At 34.2% G+C, this 15,562-nt stretch overlaps 1 protein-coding gene across 6 annotated transcripts in view; it reads left to right on the top strand.

Annotated features, from left to right (window-relative positions):
* The window catches only part of CSMD3 (CUB and Sushi multiple domains 3), a 1,239,477-nt gene that overhangs the window by 789,819 nt on the left and 434,096 nt on the right, over positions 1-15,562 (top strand). For all 6 annotated transcript variants that reach the window (XM_032246339.1, XM_032246357.1, XM_032246370.1 and 3 more), the window contains 2 exons: positions 5,632-5,819; positions 10,719-10,907. In XM_032246339.1, the coding sequence (XP_032102230.1) occupies positions 5,632-5,819; positions 10,719-10,907 (377 nt within the window). The remainder of the gene's footprint in view (positions 1-5,631; positions 5,820-10,718; positions 10,908-15,562) is intronic.

Here is a 15,562-nt window from a genome sequence, read left to right as displayed (position 1 = left end):
AAAAAAAAAAAAAAAAAAAAAAAAAAAAAAAAAAAAAAAGCTAACTTGGTGCGGTGGTGGATGCCTGTAGTTCCAGCTAATCAGAAAGCTGAGGCAGGAGGATCGCATGAACCTGGGTGGTAGAGGCTGCAGTAAGTGAGCTAAGATCGCACCACTATACTCCAGCCTGGGTGACAGAGTAAGACACTATCTCAAAAAAAAAAAAAAAAAAAAAAAAAAAGCCGGGTGCGGTGGCGCGTGCCTGTAGTCCCAGCAACTCGGGAGGCTGAGGTGGGAGGATCACTTGAGTCCAGGACTTCTGGGCTATAGTGAGCTATGCTATGCCGATCAGGTGTCTGCACTACGTTCGGCATCAATATGGTGACCTTCCGGGAGCGGGAGACCACCAGGTTGCCTTCGGAGGGGTGAACTGGCCCAGGTCAGAAACTGAGCAGGTCAAAACTCCCGTGTTGATCAGTAGTGGGATCCTGCCTCTGAATAGCCACTGCACTCCAGACTGGGCAACATAGCGAAACCACGTCTCTTAAAAAAAAAAAAAAGGAGAGAGAGAGAAAGAAAGAAATTATTTATACAGGAGAGAAATCCTATTAATATAAGGAATATGAGAATGCATTTAGTTTCCAAAGACATGAAAAGACTCACTGGAAAAAAGTCCAAAGAATGTAGTAAAGGCCTCAGATACCCCAGTTCTATTAAAAGCCATAAAAGGGCTCATACTGGAGAAGAATTGCAGAAATGTATAGAATATGCCGAAGCTCTCATTGCTCTCATCTCCATTCAGAGACACATGTGAGTGCACACTGGAGATGGTGAATCAAAGAATACATCCCGGATGGAAATGTCAGTAGTTTGGAAAATGCAAGAAACTTTTCTATTTTAACAATTATTAAAAATCACATGGGCTGTGCACAGTGGCTCTTGCCTGTAATTCCAGCACTTTGAGATGTTGGGGCAGGATGGATTGCTTGAGCCCAGCTATTCAAGACCAGCCTGGCAACACGGCAAAACCCCATCTATACAAAAATTACAAAAGTTAGCCAGGGACGTAGGTGCTTGCCTCTGGTTCCAGCTGCTCAGGAGGCCGAGGTGGGAGGATTGCTTGAGCTTGGGAGGCTGAGGTTGCAGTGAGCAGAGATTGCACCACTGTACTCCAGCCTGAGTGAAAGCAAGATGCTGTCTAAAAAATTTAAATCATGTGAAAACTCCCACTCGAAAGAAATCCTGTAAATGTAAGTAATTTTGAAAGCCTGGTGCAAATTAATTATTGTATAATGCTCAAAAACTTATGAATGAGTTATCATGCAAAGTTATAAACATATTGCATTTATCAATGGCTCATTCTTTTTTCTTTTCTTTCTTTTTTTTTTTTTTTTTTTTGAGATGGAGTCTCCCTCTGTCACCGAGGCTGGAGTCTTGGCTCATTGCAACCTCCACCTCTTGGATTTAACCAATTCTTCTGACTCAGATTCCTGAGTAGCTGGGATTACAGGCATGTGCCACCATGCCCGGTTAATTTTTTTGTGTGTTTTTAGTAGAGACAGGGTTTCATCATGTTGGTCCGGCTGGTTTCAAAATCCTGACCTTGTGATCTGCCCTGCCCACCTCATCCTCCCAAAGTGCTGGGATTACAGGCATAAGCCACCAGGCCCAGCCCCCTTTTTTTTTTTTTTTTTTTTTTTAATTTGGGACAGAGTCTTGCTCTGCTGTCACCCAGGCTGGAGTGCAGTGGTGCTACCATGCCTGGCTAATTTTTTTGTATTTTTAGTAGAGATAGGGTTTTACCACTTGGTCAGGCTGCTCTTGAACTCCTGACCTCATGATCTGCCTGCCTCGGCCTCCCAACTTGCTGGGATTACAATTTTTTGGCATTTTTGTAGAGATGGGGTTTTACATTGTTGGCCAGGCTGGTCTTGAACTCCTGACCTCAAGTAATCCACTGTCCTTGGCCTCCCAAAGTGCTGGGATTACAGGCATGAGACACCAGGCCTGGCCTCTGTGGCTCCTTCTTAAAGAGGACCTTTGGACTATGGATTTCTGCTTTTGCAAGGAAACATGAGAATTCCATAGATAAGTTTTTTTTTTTTTTTTTTTCTTTGAGACAGAGTCTCTTTCTGTCACCTAGGCTGGAGTGCAGTGTTGCGATCTCGGCTACTGCAACCTCTGTCTCCCCTATTCTCCTGCTTCAGCCTCCTGAGTAGGTGGGATTACAGGCGTGTGCCGCCATGCCCAACTAATTTTTGTGTTTTTACCAGAGATGGGGTTTCACCATGTTGGCCAGGATGATCTCCCTCTCTTGACCTAGTGATCCGCCCTTCTCGGCTTCCCAAAGTGCTGGGATTATAGGCGTGAGCCACCACACCCGGCCTCCATAGATACCTTTTAAGCAGTGGTATTTAAGGTTTAATAGGAAATGTTTTTTCCTAAATCAGTTAATACATTTTTTTTCTAGCCATTTTAGTTTACATTTTTTTTCTGTCCATTTGAAAGAGTGTTGGATCTGTGGGTGAACTGAAATTTATTTCTAATATGTAAGTAGGTTTAATTTTTATGTAGTATTTAATTGTTCTATAATTAATGGGCCATTGCAAAGTGAGTCTTTTAATTGAGGTTTCTTACTGGTGTTAATGTGGCAGGTTCTACATATTTCTTATCTGTCATATGTGTTCCATTTTCCTTTATTATGGGGAAAATACTCTTTTTGGCATGACACAATGTTTACTTCATTTTCTTTGCTAATAAAGATTTGGTACCAATTTATAAGTATGTAAAGATAGAAAGAAAAAAAAAAAGAATTAAGTATCTTTATGTGTCAATCCAAAGTAATCCCTGACTCTTCTGTGCATTTTAATTTGGCTATTGTCAGCTGACTATCAAAGTAAAACTCCAATTTCAATATACACAATAGAGTGACTACAAAACAATCAAATAATAGATTGACATTTTCTAAGTGCCTGATCATTTATTTAAATAACTTACTGTTACTTTATCCTTCCTCCTCTACACTATATTATTGAAAACATTTATGAGACACATGCAATATATTCCAAGTTGCAAAATTAGAATTAACATACACTTCAAAAATTCACATATACTGTTTACTGATTAATAGGAAGAATAGTGGTACAAATGGAAAATTATTTCAATTGTGCGTCCTAAACAGTATTAAATTATATACCTAATTTTGACTAATATGTCATATGCTGTGTTCATAATAATATCAGAGACTGATATGAAATATTGAAATAAAGTTTCTAACCTTTTCTGAATCCAGTCAATTAGTTCTGGGCATTTATTTGACTATGCTTGAGTTGTATTCATTTTGGTTTTGAGGAATAAAGTGGTTTAATCTCACAACACTGCAAAAGACTGGCAAGTATGATAGTAAAAGTGATTCTCTGAAAATTAGTAGACACATCAAACTAACCAGTATTTTTTAATGTGTACTGGAAATAACTAGAGAAATAAAGTACTGAAACTTTATTGGAAAATGCATTTTAAGTAGGTAAAAATACATGGTGAATACTAAAACATTCCATTATATTGAGTACTTTTTTTGGTAAAATTGGTAACTACCCTCAAGAAAAGAAAGGCATTTTTAACTTTAAGATGCATTCATTCTTTTATTGATCCAATAAATATTTCTTTTTTTTTTTTTTTTTTTTTGAGACGGAGTTTCACTCATGTTACCCAGGCTGGAGTGCAATGGCACGATCTCGGCTCACCGCAACCTCCGCCTCCTGGGTTCAGGCAATTCTCCTGCCTCAGCCTCCTGAGTAGCTGGGATTACAGGCACGCACCACCATGCCCAGCTAATTTTTTTTGTATTTTTAGTAGAGACGGGGTTTCACCATGTTGACCAGGATGGTCTCGATCTCTTGACCTCGTGATCCACCCACCTCGGCCTCCCAAAGTGCTGGGATTACAGGCTTGAGCCACCGCGCCCGGCCCCAATAAATATTTCTTGAGTGTCCGCTGTAACCAAAGCATTGACAAAAACACACTGATTAACCTCATGGAATTTATAGACTTTTAAGGGAGACAGTTGTGTAAAAAGTAAACACAACTGTGATTAGTGTCACAAAAGGCATAGTAAATTGTGGCAGTAAAATAAAAGAAATAACCTACAATGTGAGGAAAAAGAAGTCTTGCTGTTCACATATTGAAGGTGAAACAGAGAAATATGTAGGAAAATCTTGGTTAAAGTAAGATAAAGAATTTTCTAGACTTCAAGAACATCATAGGCAAGAGAAAAAGATTTTAGTACTCTGTGAGTCCACATTAAGATTTTTCCACAGTTCGGATCTTGGATCCAGGTTCAGGATGCGGTATAACCTTGGAGCGCAAGGAAATAATGCAAAATGCTATTTTTTATTAAAAAAGATGTTATACATATTAAAAGTAGCTTTGTGTTGATTGATGCTTATAAAATAAGTTAATACGTTTTAAAGACTTGAAAACAGCAGAGCAACCAAAAATCTAATGATAAAATCAGACATCATAGCATAGAGGTTAAGAGTCAAGGAGAGTTGGTTTTGATGCCTACTTCTATTATTTAAGATCATGTAATACTATTTAAGTTTTAAAGGTGGCTGGACTCAGTGGCTCATGCCTGTAATCCCAGTACTTTGGGAGGCTGAGATGGGTGGATCAGTTGAGATAAGGACTTAGAGACCAGCCTGGCCAAAATGATGAAACTCTGTATCTATGGAAAATAGAAAAATTAGCCAGGCATGGTAGCATGCACCTGTAATTCCAGCTACTCAGAAGGCTGAGGCATGAGAATTGCTTGAGTCGAGGAGGCAGAGGCTTCAGTGACCCAAGATGGCACCACTGCACTCCAGCCCGGGTGATGGAGTGAGACTCTGTCTCAAAAAAAAAAAAAAAACACACACACACAAAAACAAACAAAAACAAGTTTTGAAGGCCTTGGTTTTCTTACCTGGAAAGTGGGTTTAATAATGTTTGCTACACCATAGGGTTAATGGGAGAAGTACATAAACTAATGTAGATGAAGTCTTTAGTAGAGCTGCTGACCTTTTAGTAAATATCAAATGCAGTGTCATTAGTTATTACCTACTTAGAACACTTGTTTTCAAATACAAGCTTTATCACATATTTAATGGCCAAAATAGATTTGTCTAAAAATGTGTATAAATGTTATGTATCAATAAAAAACACTTGAATAAAAAGTAATTATAAAAGCAGATGTCAAATTTGAAATGTATGTGTTATTAAGATGAGAATCTGATTATCTGATTGAAAATAAATGTAAGCCACATGGTTTTCCATAAAAATGAGGAAGGCAACCAAAGATAACTCCTATAATATGTTTAATTCATGAATAGGCCAGTTATTTACTGAAGATAATTTATAGTATTTGAAAGAATTATATTTAGGAACAACAAGTATATACATAAATTTTTAATAATAATTTTTCATAGGAATGAGAGCTTATACCTTTGGTATTGACAAATGACGATGTCTTAAATTACATTTTAGATATTAGATAAGCTAAAGAAAATTATAAAATGGTAAAAATTTTAAATAGTAATTTAAATAGCAATCTAAAGCATTGTTTCTCTATATAGTGTTAATTCTAAATATATTTTCACATACGTCTTTTAATCTTAGATTTCAGACTGAACTGAATTATGATGTGCTGGAAGTTCATGATGGGCCAAATCTTCTGTCACCATTGCTTGGATCTTACAATGGCACCCAAGTGCCCCAGTTTCTATTTAGTAGCAGTAATTTTATATACCTTCTGTTTACAACAGACAACAGTCGTTCCAATAATGGTTTCAAGATTCATTATGAAAGTAAGTAATGATAAAATTTTTTTATTTCCTCATTCTGTTTGCCTTATATTTTGTATTATTATAGTTTTACTAAAAAAACTAGTAGCTCTATTTATTTATTTTTAAATCAAAGCTTTCCTTCATCTGTAAGAAGGTTAATGCTTTATAAGGTGTATGTTTTAGTAAATTCTGCAACCGATTTTCCAGCAATATATATCTAATAACATTATTAAATGAAATACTAAAGAAATGTCAGAAGTATCAAATCATTATTTGAAAATAAGTTTATGTACCAATTATTTATGTGTTCTATAAAGCAGATAATAGACAGTAATTGTCAGTGTAAGATATATATGAAAATTTTAGCTTTTACTTCACAAATTCAGTTATTCTTTTATAGTTTCCTCAGAGTAATTGCATATATTCTCCATTTAAAATATTTAATTTTATTATTTTGCATAAAATGCTGAAAATCGTATTAAAATTAAAAAGTAAACTGTATATATATATGTATTAATATGTGATTAATATAAATAGAGAAAACCATATTAATACAAGCTATAATTCATAGTGTTGGAATCATTATAATCCCTATTAAATCTCATGGTTTTGTTAAAAAGTCTAAAATATTTTTGGTTTTTGAAAAATTTTGATGCTGATATGAACATAGAAACAAGCTTTTTTTTTTCCTTTGTAAACATCTTGTACATGTGTGGCTGTATTGCATAAGATTTATATGTGTGCAAATACGTATAAATTTATATATGCATACATTTTCATCATGAATGCATAGCCATATACCTTTGCATAAAGTGCACTTTTGGTAAATGAATCTAACAACACACTTAAGAGTGTTATTAAAATATACCTTTATTTCAAGTGCATATATTACATTATTTCTTTTTATATTCAAGTCTCTTATGACCTCTTTCCCCTCAAGAAAAAATTTCTTCATTTGAAATATATAGTTTTATATTTGCTGTTGGACATCTATCTTAAATAGAGATAGTCAATGAACTCATGGGTTTTTTAAATAATTGTCAATATAGATCATTACTTTTTGTTAATCATCTTATCTACAGTATTGTTTATATTAACTTTCCTTTATTTTGAGCTTTGTGGTACTGAAAGTATGTTTTGTAAACATCATTGTAAAGTGCAACAAGAGAATGTACACATATTTAGGGGTTCAAATGAACTAAAGTGCCTTAACTGGGATTTTTAGTCTAACATGTATGCTAAAACTGAGTCAAATTAGTCATTTAGAAGAAAAATCTACTTCAAAAATATTAATTCTCACTAGTAATTAATTGATATCAATATGCAGGCAGCTTTTCTTTTATTCCATTGCTGTATTCTTTACCCAATAAATCATATTCAATCCCATTCCACCCAAAGTATGTGGTTTTTGTCAGAAACAGGACTATTTTGAAGATTAAATGTAACAAAACATGGAAAGTATGTCAGTATAACTGCTAACATGCAGTATGTTCTCAATAAATGATAGCCTTTACATTTCTCCTACATAATCCAGTCAGATAAGGAATAAAAATGAGAAGGCCTGCTCAGACGCATACCTTCAGTCAGCAAGTTTGTCACTTATATGTCCTTAGTGGCATAGTCCAAATTATTTTTTATGGCTAGTGCTCTAAATGAAAAAGTGGAAGCTGAAAGCTGAGAAACATTGAGATTGATTAGAGCCACACTGGTATTAATTTGGCCAAATCTAGTAGGCTGCAATAACTTTGTATTTAAATTTGTCTGTAAGAAACCACCTTCTCTCATTTTATTCTATTAGTCTTGTAGTATATTTACTCCAGTGAAATAATCTTCAACATCATAAATCCTTTCTTATCAAGAAACAAACAAAAAGCCTTCTCATTCATCTCTTTCTGTTTCCTTAGCTGAAGGTAACTAAAATCTTTTTCAAATGAACTATTCACAAACCTCAAAATCACTAGATTACTAATTAGAACATTAACAATACATTTGACATTTGGTGTATTTGTATTTTTCCTAATAAAATTCATTGAAAGGGAAAGTAATTCGACTTTCCCAGGTGACCAAAATCCTATACAAAGGAATGCATGCAATGCACCCCAGGTTTCTGTTATATTCCCTTTCCCAAGGCATTTTTACCCCATTCTATCTGCCCCCAAAAACATGGGGATTACAAAAACCGTATCAATAGATAAGATTATTTATAAGATTCAAAACACATTAAACTTATAACAACATAGAGTAGACTTTAGGAATATAATTTATTTATTTCTGTAGTCTTTCCCCAGGAAAAATCACATCTGTTTATTATGTTGTATTGCTTGAAATATGAATATAATTAAGTCTTGTATATCTAAATATTATACAAAACTTTAAAATTGAAAATGTATACAGAACAAACCTATAGACATATATTCATGTCCAAATGTATATTTTTCATATGAGTGTATATTTTTCCAATTAAGGAAAATGGTAGATATCTAAAATAATGTGTAATTTATAATCAATAGATATTTGAGGGGAGGAGTAGTAGAAATAGAAACATAAAATGTTCAAGTATTTTTATTACATAAATAAGAAAAATGTCTATTTTGAGATTCTACCTTTTTTTAAAAAAAAAAACTCTATAAACAATAAGAAAAATAAGAAAATGTTAATGCCGTTTGATATAATCCAAACATGTACTTCCAAAAATTATGTACATTGCCGAAATTTAAGAACCTTCTAAAGCTGGCTGGGCGCAGTGGTTCACACCTGTAGTCCCAAGCACTTTGGAGGCCCAGGCAGGTGGATCACTTGAGGTTAGGAGTTTGAGAACAAGCTGGCCAACATGGTGAAACAACGTCTCTATTAAAAATACAAAAATTAGCCATGCATGGTGGTGCATCCTGTAATTTCAGCTACTCGGGAACCTGAGGCAGGAGAATTGATTGCTTGAACCTGGAGGCAGAGGCTGCAGTGAGCCGAGATTAGTCACTGCATTCTACCCTGGGCGACAATGCCAGACTCCATCTCAAAGAAAAAAAAAAAAAAAAAAGAATCGTCTAAAACTACTTACCAATTGTGCTTTAATTTTTAATAATGCCTATTTGTTAATAAATCATATTGATATCAGTTCATCATGACGTTTCTCATTTTCTCAATTTTGCAACATTTCCATTGCCTTGAATTATGCCTTGAGTTATTTGCTTGTCAATAAATTATGAACTATTTACTTAGGCTTATTTTCATGACTCTTAGATCAATGCAGCACAGTGAAAGACATAAAAGAAATATGTCATCCTACCTTACCAGTTGAAAAACCAAGAAAGGCAAATGAATTATTAATGCCGTATATTCATTGACCTCTATGTAGGTCAGTAACCAAAACCATTAAAATCACTTTTTAATAATTAAATTTTACTGTAATTTGCATTGTCTATTACCTCTGCAACCCCCCATTTCTCTGATTTTAGAGAATTTTATTACAATGTTAGAGTTTTATGTAAAGGAAAGTTATATGTAACCTGGAACACTGGAGGAAATTAAAACCTGAAGGAAGGGGATCTAAACTTTACTGTTAAAGACTGAGAAGATTGTGTACATTAAGGGGAAAACTGAAGGTATTCCTATGAGAGAACACATAAAACTAGTGAGGAGATTTATCTGATTGATATAAAGAATGACCATTGGGAGATAATGACAATTTAGAATAGTAAAGTGTAAGTTGGGAATCTTAATTTTCAGGGTGATGACTTTGAATATCGTGCAAAGTGAATATTAGTCGTAGAGTATTAAAACAATGAAAAAAAAAGTTGTATTGAAGATAAAATTGTCTCTATTATATTTTAGTTTCTCATTAAAATAATAGCATTTAGATGAAATAAATATGCTTGATAAATATACTTAAAATGTACAATTTCCCTCTTTAAAATTAAACTTCTATTTTGTACTATTTTGTTTAGCTTCATTTTTAAATTGGGTAGCCAATACAAATAAATATGTTCACCTGTAAATGTGATTTAATGTCATTACAAAATTTAAAAAATGTTAGTTACTATTTTTGGAATATAGAAATAGTAATTATTCACTGTTTAAATCTCCTGTACAGAAAGAAAAAAAGTAATTACTTGTTATACCTTATACCAGTGGTTTTCAATTGAGGGTGTTGTAGCACCCAAGAAATGTGTAGCAATATCTGGAGATATTTGTTATTGTCATGATTGAAGAATGCTACTGGCATCAAACAGCTTGAGGCCAGGAATGTTTCTAAACGTACTCCAATGCATGGGACACCCACAACACAGAAGTACTCAGTCCAAAATGTCATTACTGCCAAGGCTGAGAAGCTGTATCTTATTAAAGGAAAAGCATTGCCATGGTATGATCTCAGCTAGGGACTGTAAATTGCAAGGAAGATATCAGGAGAAATGTGCTGGAGACTACTGGCAACAGCAGCAGTTAGCCACCAGAGGAAATGAACTAATTGGTTTTACTTAGAATGGTTCTGGTTTTCATATTTTCATACCTTGCAAAATGCCTCTACTCTTCTTATTATGTCTTTAGTGATTAAATGAGACAATTTTATATAATATTTAGAACTGTGCTTAGAATAAAATAAATTCAAGAAATGTTAACTATTGCTATGATTATTAGTTATATATGTGCATGTATACACAAAATTTATTACACTACAAAGTTTTATAGATAATTGTACATTTTCATCAAGTTCTTGCATAATTAAATGACCTGAATTTGATCCTTACTAGTAGGAAATAAGAAAACAAATTTATTAAATAAATTGCTGATTTTAAAAATGAGGTATGAGTACCTTTATTTGTAAAAATAATTGCTTGTAATTGTTTGAAGAACTAGGATTTATTTTCAGCAAATCCGAATCCAATCAAGCTTACTTTTTATTTTCTTCCCTTTGTTTCCCAGGTGTTACAGTGAACACGTATTCTTGCTTGGATCCTGGCATACCTGTACATGGTCGTCGCTATGGTCATGATTTCTCCATTGGCTCTACTGTTTCATTTAGTTGTGATCCAGGATACAGGTTGAGTCATGAAGAGCCCCTTCTATGTGAAAAAAACCACTGGTGGAGTCATCCACTCCCAACTTGTGATGGTAATACCTCATTCAACATGCAAAATATGCTGATTTATAAATAGGAAAATCAGTATAGTTATTTGTATGGGGTTTACCATAATTATAAATCGTTTAGAATTTTAAAGGAATCTTTTGAATTCTGGCAAATTCATGTTATCAAACCATTCATGAAATAAAGACTATTGCTAATCAGCCAAACTTACCCCATTCCTAAAATTATTTATCTACTCTGTTTATACATGCATATATATTTAAAACTGACCTATGTAACTATTTTAAGACCATACTGTGGACCTTTTGAAAACAGCCTTGAAAATGCTAAATTGGTATAAGAAGAAAGTCCTGGAAAAAATGCCTCATTTGCTTCCTGCCTTGAACGGCAACATGTCCCAGTTCAAATGGAAGGCCAGCCTGTCCACCAAAATTCTAACCATCTACACGCACCATGGTAGTTTACTTAGATTGCCCTGTTGTGGCAATTTTCTAGTTATACTTAATAGTATGCCAGTGTTTTTTACTGCTTCTTTGTTTCTATGAGAATAAGTCAGAAGTGCTTCATTTTTCAGGAAATTATATGAAAATCCTGTGGAAGAAACTGCTTCTCCTAAGATTGGGAAGTGCTTGCATACTTGCTTGTCAAAAAGCACACTCAGTATAAACCTATGTATTTTATTTAACTATGCATTTTAATTTCTATTTACAGCACTATTTTCAAATTCTATACTTATTCTTTCTTAAGGTGGAAGATACCATTTGTTATTTTATAATTAAATTTTCAAGTACTCTCAGTGCCATCATATTTTAAACATTTTAAGCTAATTTGTATTTCTATCAAGATTTAAACAAATCATCAAAAATCTTCATTTAATTAGATATGATAACGTTTTTAATCGTCAACATTCTTGTGATTGTAAGTGACAAAAACCTGACTCTATTTTTAAAAAATAAAAGCAGAAGCTGTTGTTCAACTGTTAATAGTAGAAAAGGCAAGGTGGCATACATCTCATTGCTGATAATAAGCATAAATTCAAAACTTTTAAAGAATTTGTCCATCTTCCTCCTAAACTTTTCTTTGTGTAGTCACATAATTCTCTTATATTGCTGCTAAACTTTTTCCATATGAGGAAATGGCAATAGAGTATACACTCTCAGGAAGAGAAGCCCAGCCCTTGTTGCCTAGGTGCACAGCTCTTCCCCAGGAAGCCCGGGAAGAGGCAGGTCCCGGGAGCAAGGCTATCCATCACTTAGTCATCAGACCACCTGAAAACAAGCGGTCATGAAACAGCCGCGCAAACGAAGCCCAGCCCTTGCTGCCTGGGTACACGGCTCTTCCCCAAGAAGCCCGGGAAGAGGCATGTTCCGGTAGCAACTATCAAGATAGTTGATAGCCATGTATCTTCAGGTTCAGAGAGTAATGAGAGCTCTTCCTTATTATTCTAATTAGAAAAATCCCAGGGAAGGTGTTCAATTGGTCCACATCTAAACCAGTAACTATAGTAAAGGAGAAGGCCCCCTTATGATTGGCCTTGTCTTGGTCATGTGCTCGTCTATCCCTATGGTTGAGACAAACCATGGTGGTATAAAGGTCCTATCAGCCAGACCCTGATAAAGCTACAAGGTTGGCATGAAAAAAGAGCATTCACCATGAAACAAAGGTATGGAGGCAATATTTTAAGAACCAGGAAGATAAAAAATAATGGCAAGCATATCAACATGCTTAACTTTTATTAATAATAAAAGCAAATATATCCAGTTTTCTCAGGAGCAGCACAGGCTCTCATCATTTTTCACCAGTGCAACAACAATCATTTCTGAGATTTTCAATCCCCCCCATGTTTCTGACTAAGGTTATTTCATGCTATTTTCCATATCCAAAATTCTTAACAGCTTTTTATTCCTTAGAAATGAAACCTCAAGTGACTAATCATAGAATTCATGATCCTTAACCTTAAGGAATACATCCTTTTCACTGATGTCTCTGTCCTGCATTCTTACAATGAATATTTTAAAAGGTCAAATCATGTTACTTTTAACCTCTATTATGATCTGGCCTCCTCTTTTGTATTGCTGTTTCATGTTGAGTGTAACTGGACAAGGATGGAATATTATATTCACTTAAAAATGTCTAAGCTTTGTATAAAGCAGTTACTTAATATTTTTTTTTCTATTGACTCATACTAAACTCAACTATTATATCACCTAGTGAGCAGATTTGATCAGACCTTTCCTTCAGTCTAAACTTTTGCCCCAGAGGTAACTAGTCCAAATCTCCTGAGGTAACAAGGGAGAAATGAACAAACAGAATTTATTGCCCTATTCCAAGAATGTAAGCTTGATTGGCCTAGACTGGCTAACACTTGTGTACAGTGTGCTTCACTCTAACATACATCAGCTTTTGTGATGTCTTTATATCCCACGATTAGCTGATTCACAAAGCAAAACAGACAATGTAATATGGTGGTAATAATAGTGATGACTAATATGTATTGAGTTTTTACTATGTGCTGATACTGCTATAGGTGCTTTCTATATTTTAAGTCATTTTCTCTTCCAAATAACTCTATAAGTGCTATTCTAATCACCACTTGTAGATGATAAAACTAAGACAAAGGAAAATTAAGAACGTCACCGTGTGTAATCCCACTCATTAATGGTAAAATCAGAATTTAAATCCAGGCAGCCTAGATTCAGATCCTACGCACAAGTCTACCACTACACTGTCACCTGCCCACATTCTACACAATGGGAAAATACTAAAATTATTTAAAATAAAAGATAGATGATAAATTTGTTATTCTTTTCTCGGTGATGTCACATATTTATTTTAAGGACTTTATATAGAAATATATATTTTTACATATACAAGCATTTTAACAGTTTATAGATACTCTGTGCTACTTGGAATGTGTAACTGAAAAACAGGACATTACCCTTTTTGCTATCAATTACAAAAAAGAAAAATAATTTTATTTAATTCTATTTTCTGTGTATATACTTAGGTTTTGAAGTAAAAATGGATCCTTTCTTCATTCATATTTCACTATTGACTGAGGAACTTTGAATCTTGAAATAGAAATTATTTTGTTAGATTCTAGACTATTTTGTAAATTGTGTCTTACTTTTTAAAAATTTCACTTCTTAAAGAATGATCCTGTTTCCTTTTTTTAAACTTCTAGGTCTAGTTTCCAACAAGCAGCCAGAGTAAGCTTTTATAAATTAAGGTAAATCAGTACAACCCCTTACCTTCTTGCACCTGCCATCCCAGGCAGAATAAAATCCAAAGACTTTTGTATGATTTGATTAACCCCAGCTATTCTGGGCCCTTACTACCTCCCATACCTCATCCTTAACCACTCTCTTCCTCATTCATGCTACTCCACTCCAACTACATGTGTCTCCTGATTACTTTTCCCAATATGAAAACCCTTTCCCATTCCTCCCCTTCTGTCCCTCCAATCCTCTCTTCCTTTCTCCTGAATCAGAATTCCCCCATAGAACCACATGACTCACTCCCTGATTTCACTCAAAAGTATACACTCAAAACTTATCTCAGTAATTATGTAAAAAAGTAACCTCTTTTATGCCACTTAAATTTTTTCTCCTAGTATTTTTTACTCTCTTTATAATATTTTTTGGTATTGTCTGCTTTCCTAATAGAATATACACTCCATGTAGTAAGGACTTTGCTAGATTCACTGTTGCACCCTCAATGCCAAAAAGAGTCCTCGTCAAACAGTTGGCACTCAGTAAATCTCTGTTGAATGAAATGAAGCTAAATTATCCATGAAATTGAAATGCTTACCATTGCTTTTGATTTTGCATATATATTTTCTGGTTTTTGCCTCCATGAATTTTATTCTTTTCCCCTGGAATATTCTAGCCCTTCCCTCAACTATGCTTATCAAAATTATAATTAACTTTTAAATGTGATGAACTTGATCATGCTTTTTCTGAACAAAACAACTGGGCATAATCTTGACTTTTCCTAGATTCTGTAGTTCTCTATATTTATATGTCATTTATTGCTACCTTATAACCACCTATTGACTTGCTAACTCAGTATTTATTAATTATGCTATATAGAAACTATAAAAAGATGAGCATAGCAGTATTTATATTCTTCTTGAGTTAGTAGAATGAATAGTAGTTATGCTTATTATCTTACTTTTCTTATATTTTTATAATAAAGAACCAGGTGTTCTTGTTGCTTTAACATGTATTTGTAAAAGGTATCCCGTGACACAAAGATTTGATTTTTTTAAATAACACTGTTTACTAACTACTTTTATTAGATCTTGCTCCTAAATATTTCTGGAGTATTTTTGATAAAACTGAAATTTGAGTGGCTGTAAGGTAAGCCAAACAAGAATTTTTAGGAGAGCATTTTGCTTTGTCCAACATATCAAGTGTTAAGGACAACATATATGCTAAAAGTCACATATGAATGATGTTTTCTATGCACTGGGAACATGAGACTGTAATGAGCTATGGGCTAGGGTTGAGAGCAGATGCTGAGTCTAAAGCAACCATTCAGGAACTGGGCATTGTTGCTTAAGACACCTCCCCTGTTAATGTATGCGTAGGTGTGCTATGTCCTGAATTGCCTAAGACATACTCTGTTTTCACCTTCTGTCCTGAGACCCCAATTTTAATCTCAAATTATCCCATGTTGA

Source organism: Sapajus apella, unplaced genomic scaffold (genome assembly GCF_009761245.1).
Source record: "Sapajus apella isolate SASKATOON/1434 unplaced genomic scaffold, GSC_monkey_1.0 scaffold3, whole genome shotgun sequence".
NCBI classification, from domain to species: Eukaryota; Metazoa; Chordata; class Mammalia; order Primates; family Cebidae; genus Sapajus; species Sapajus apella.
Note: the sequence above shows the minus strand (reverse complement) of the source record. Positions and strands in the feature narration are given on the sequence as shown.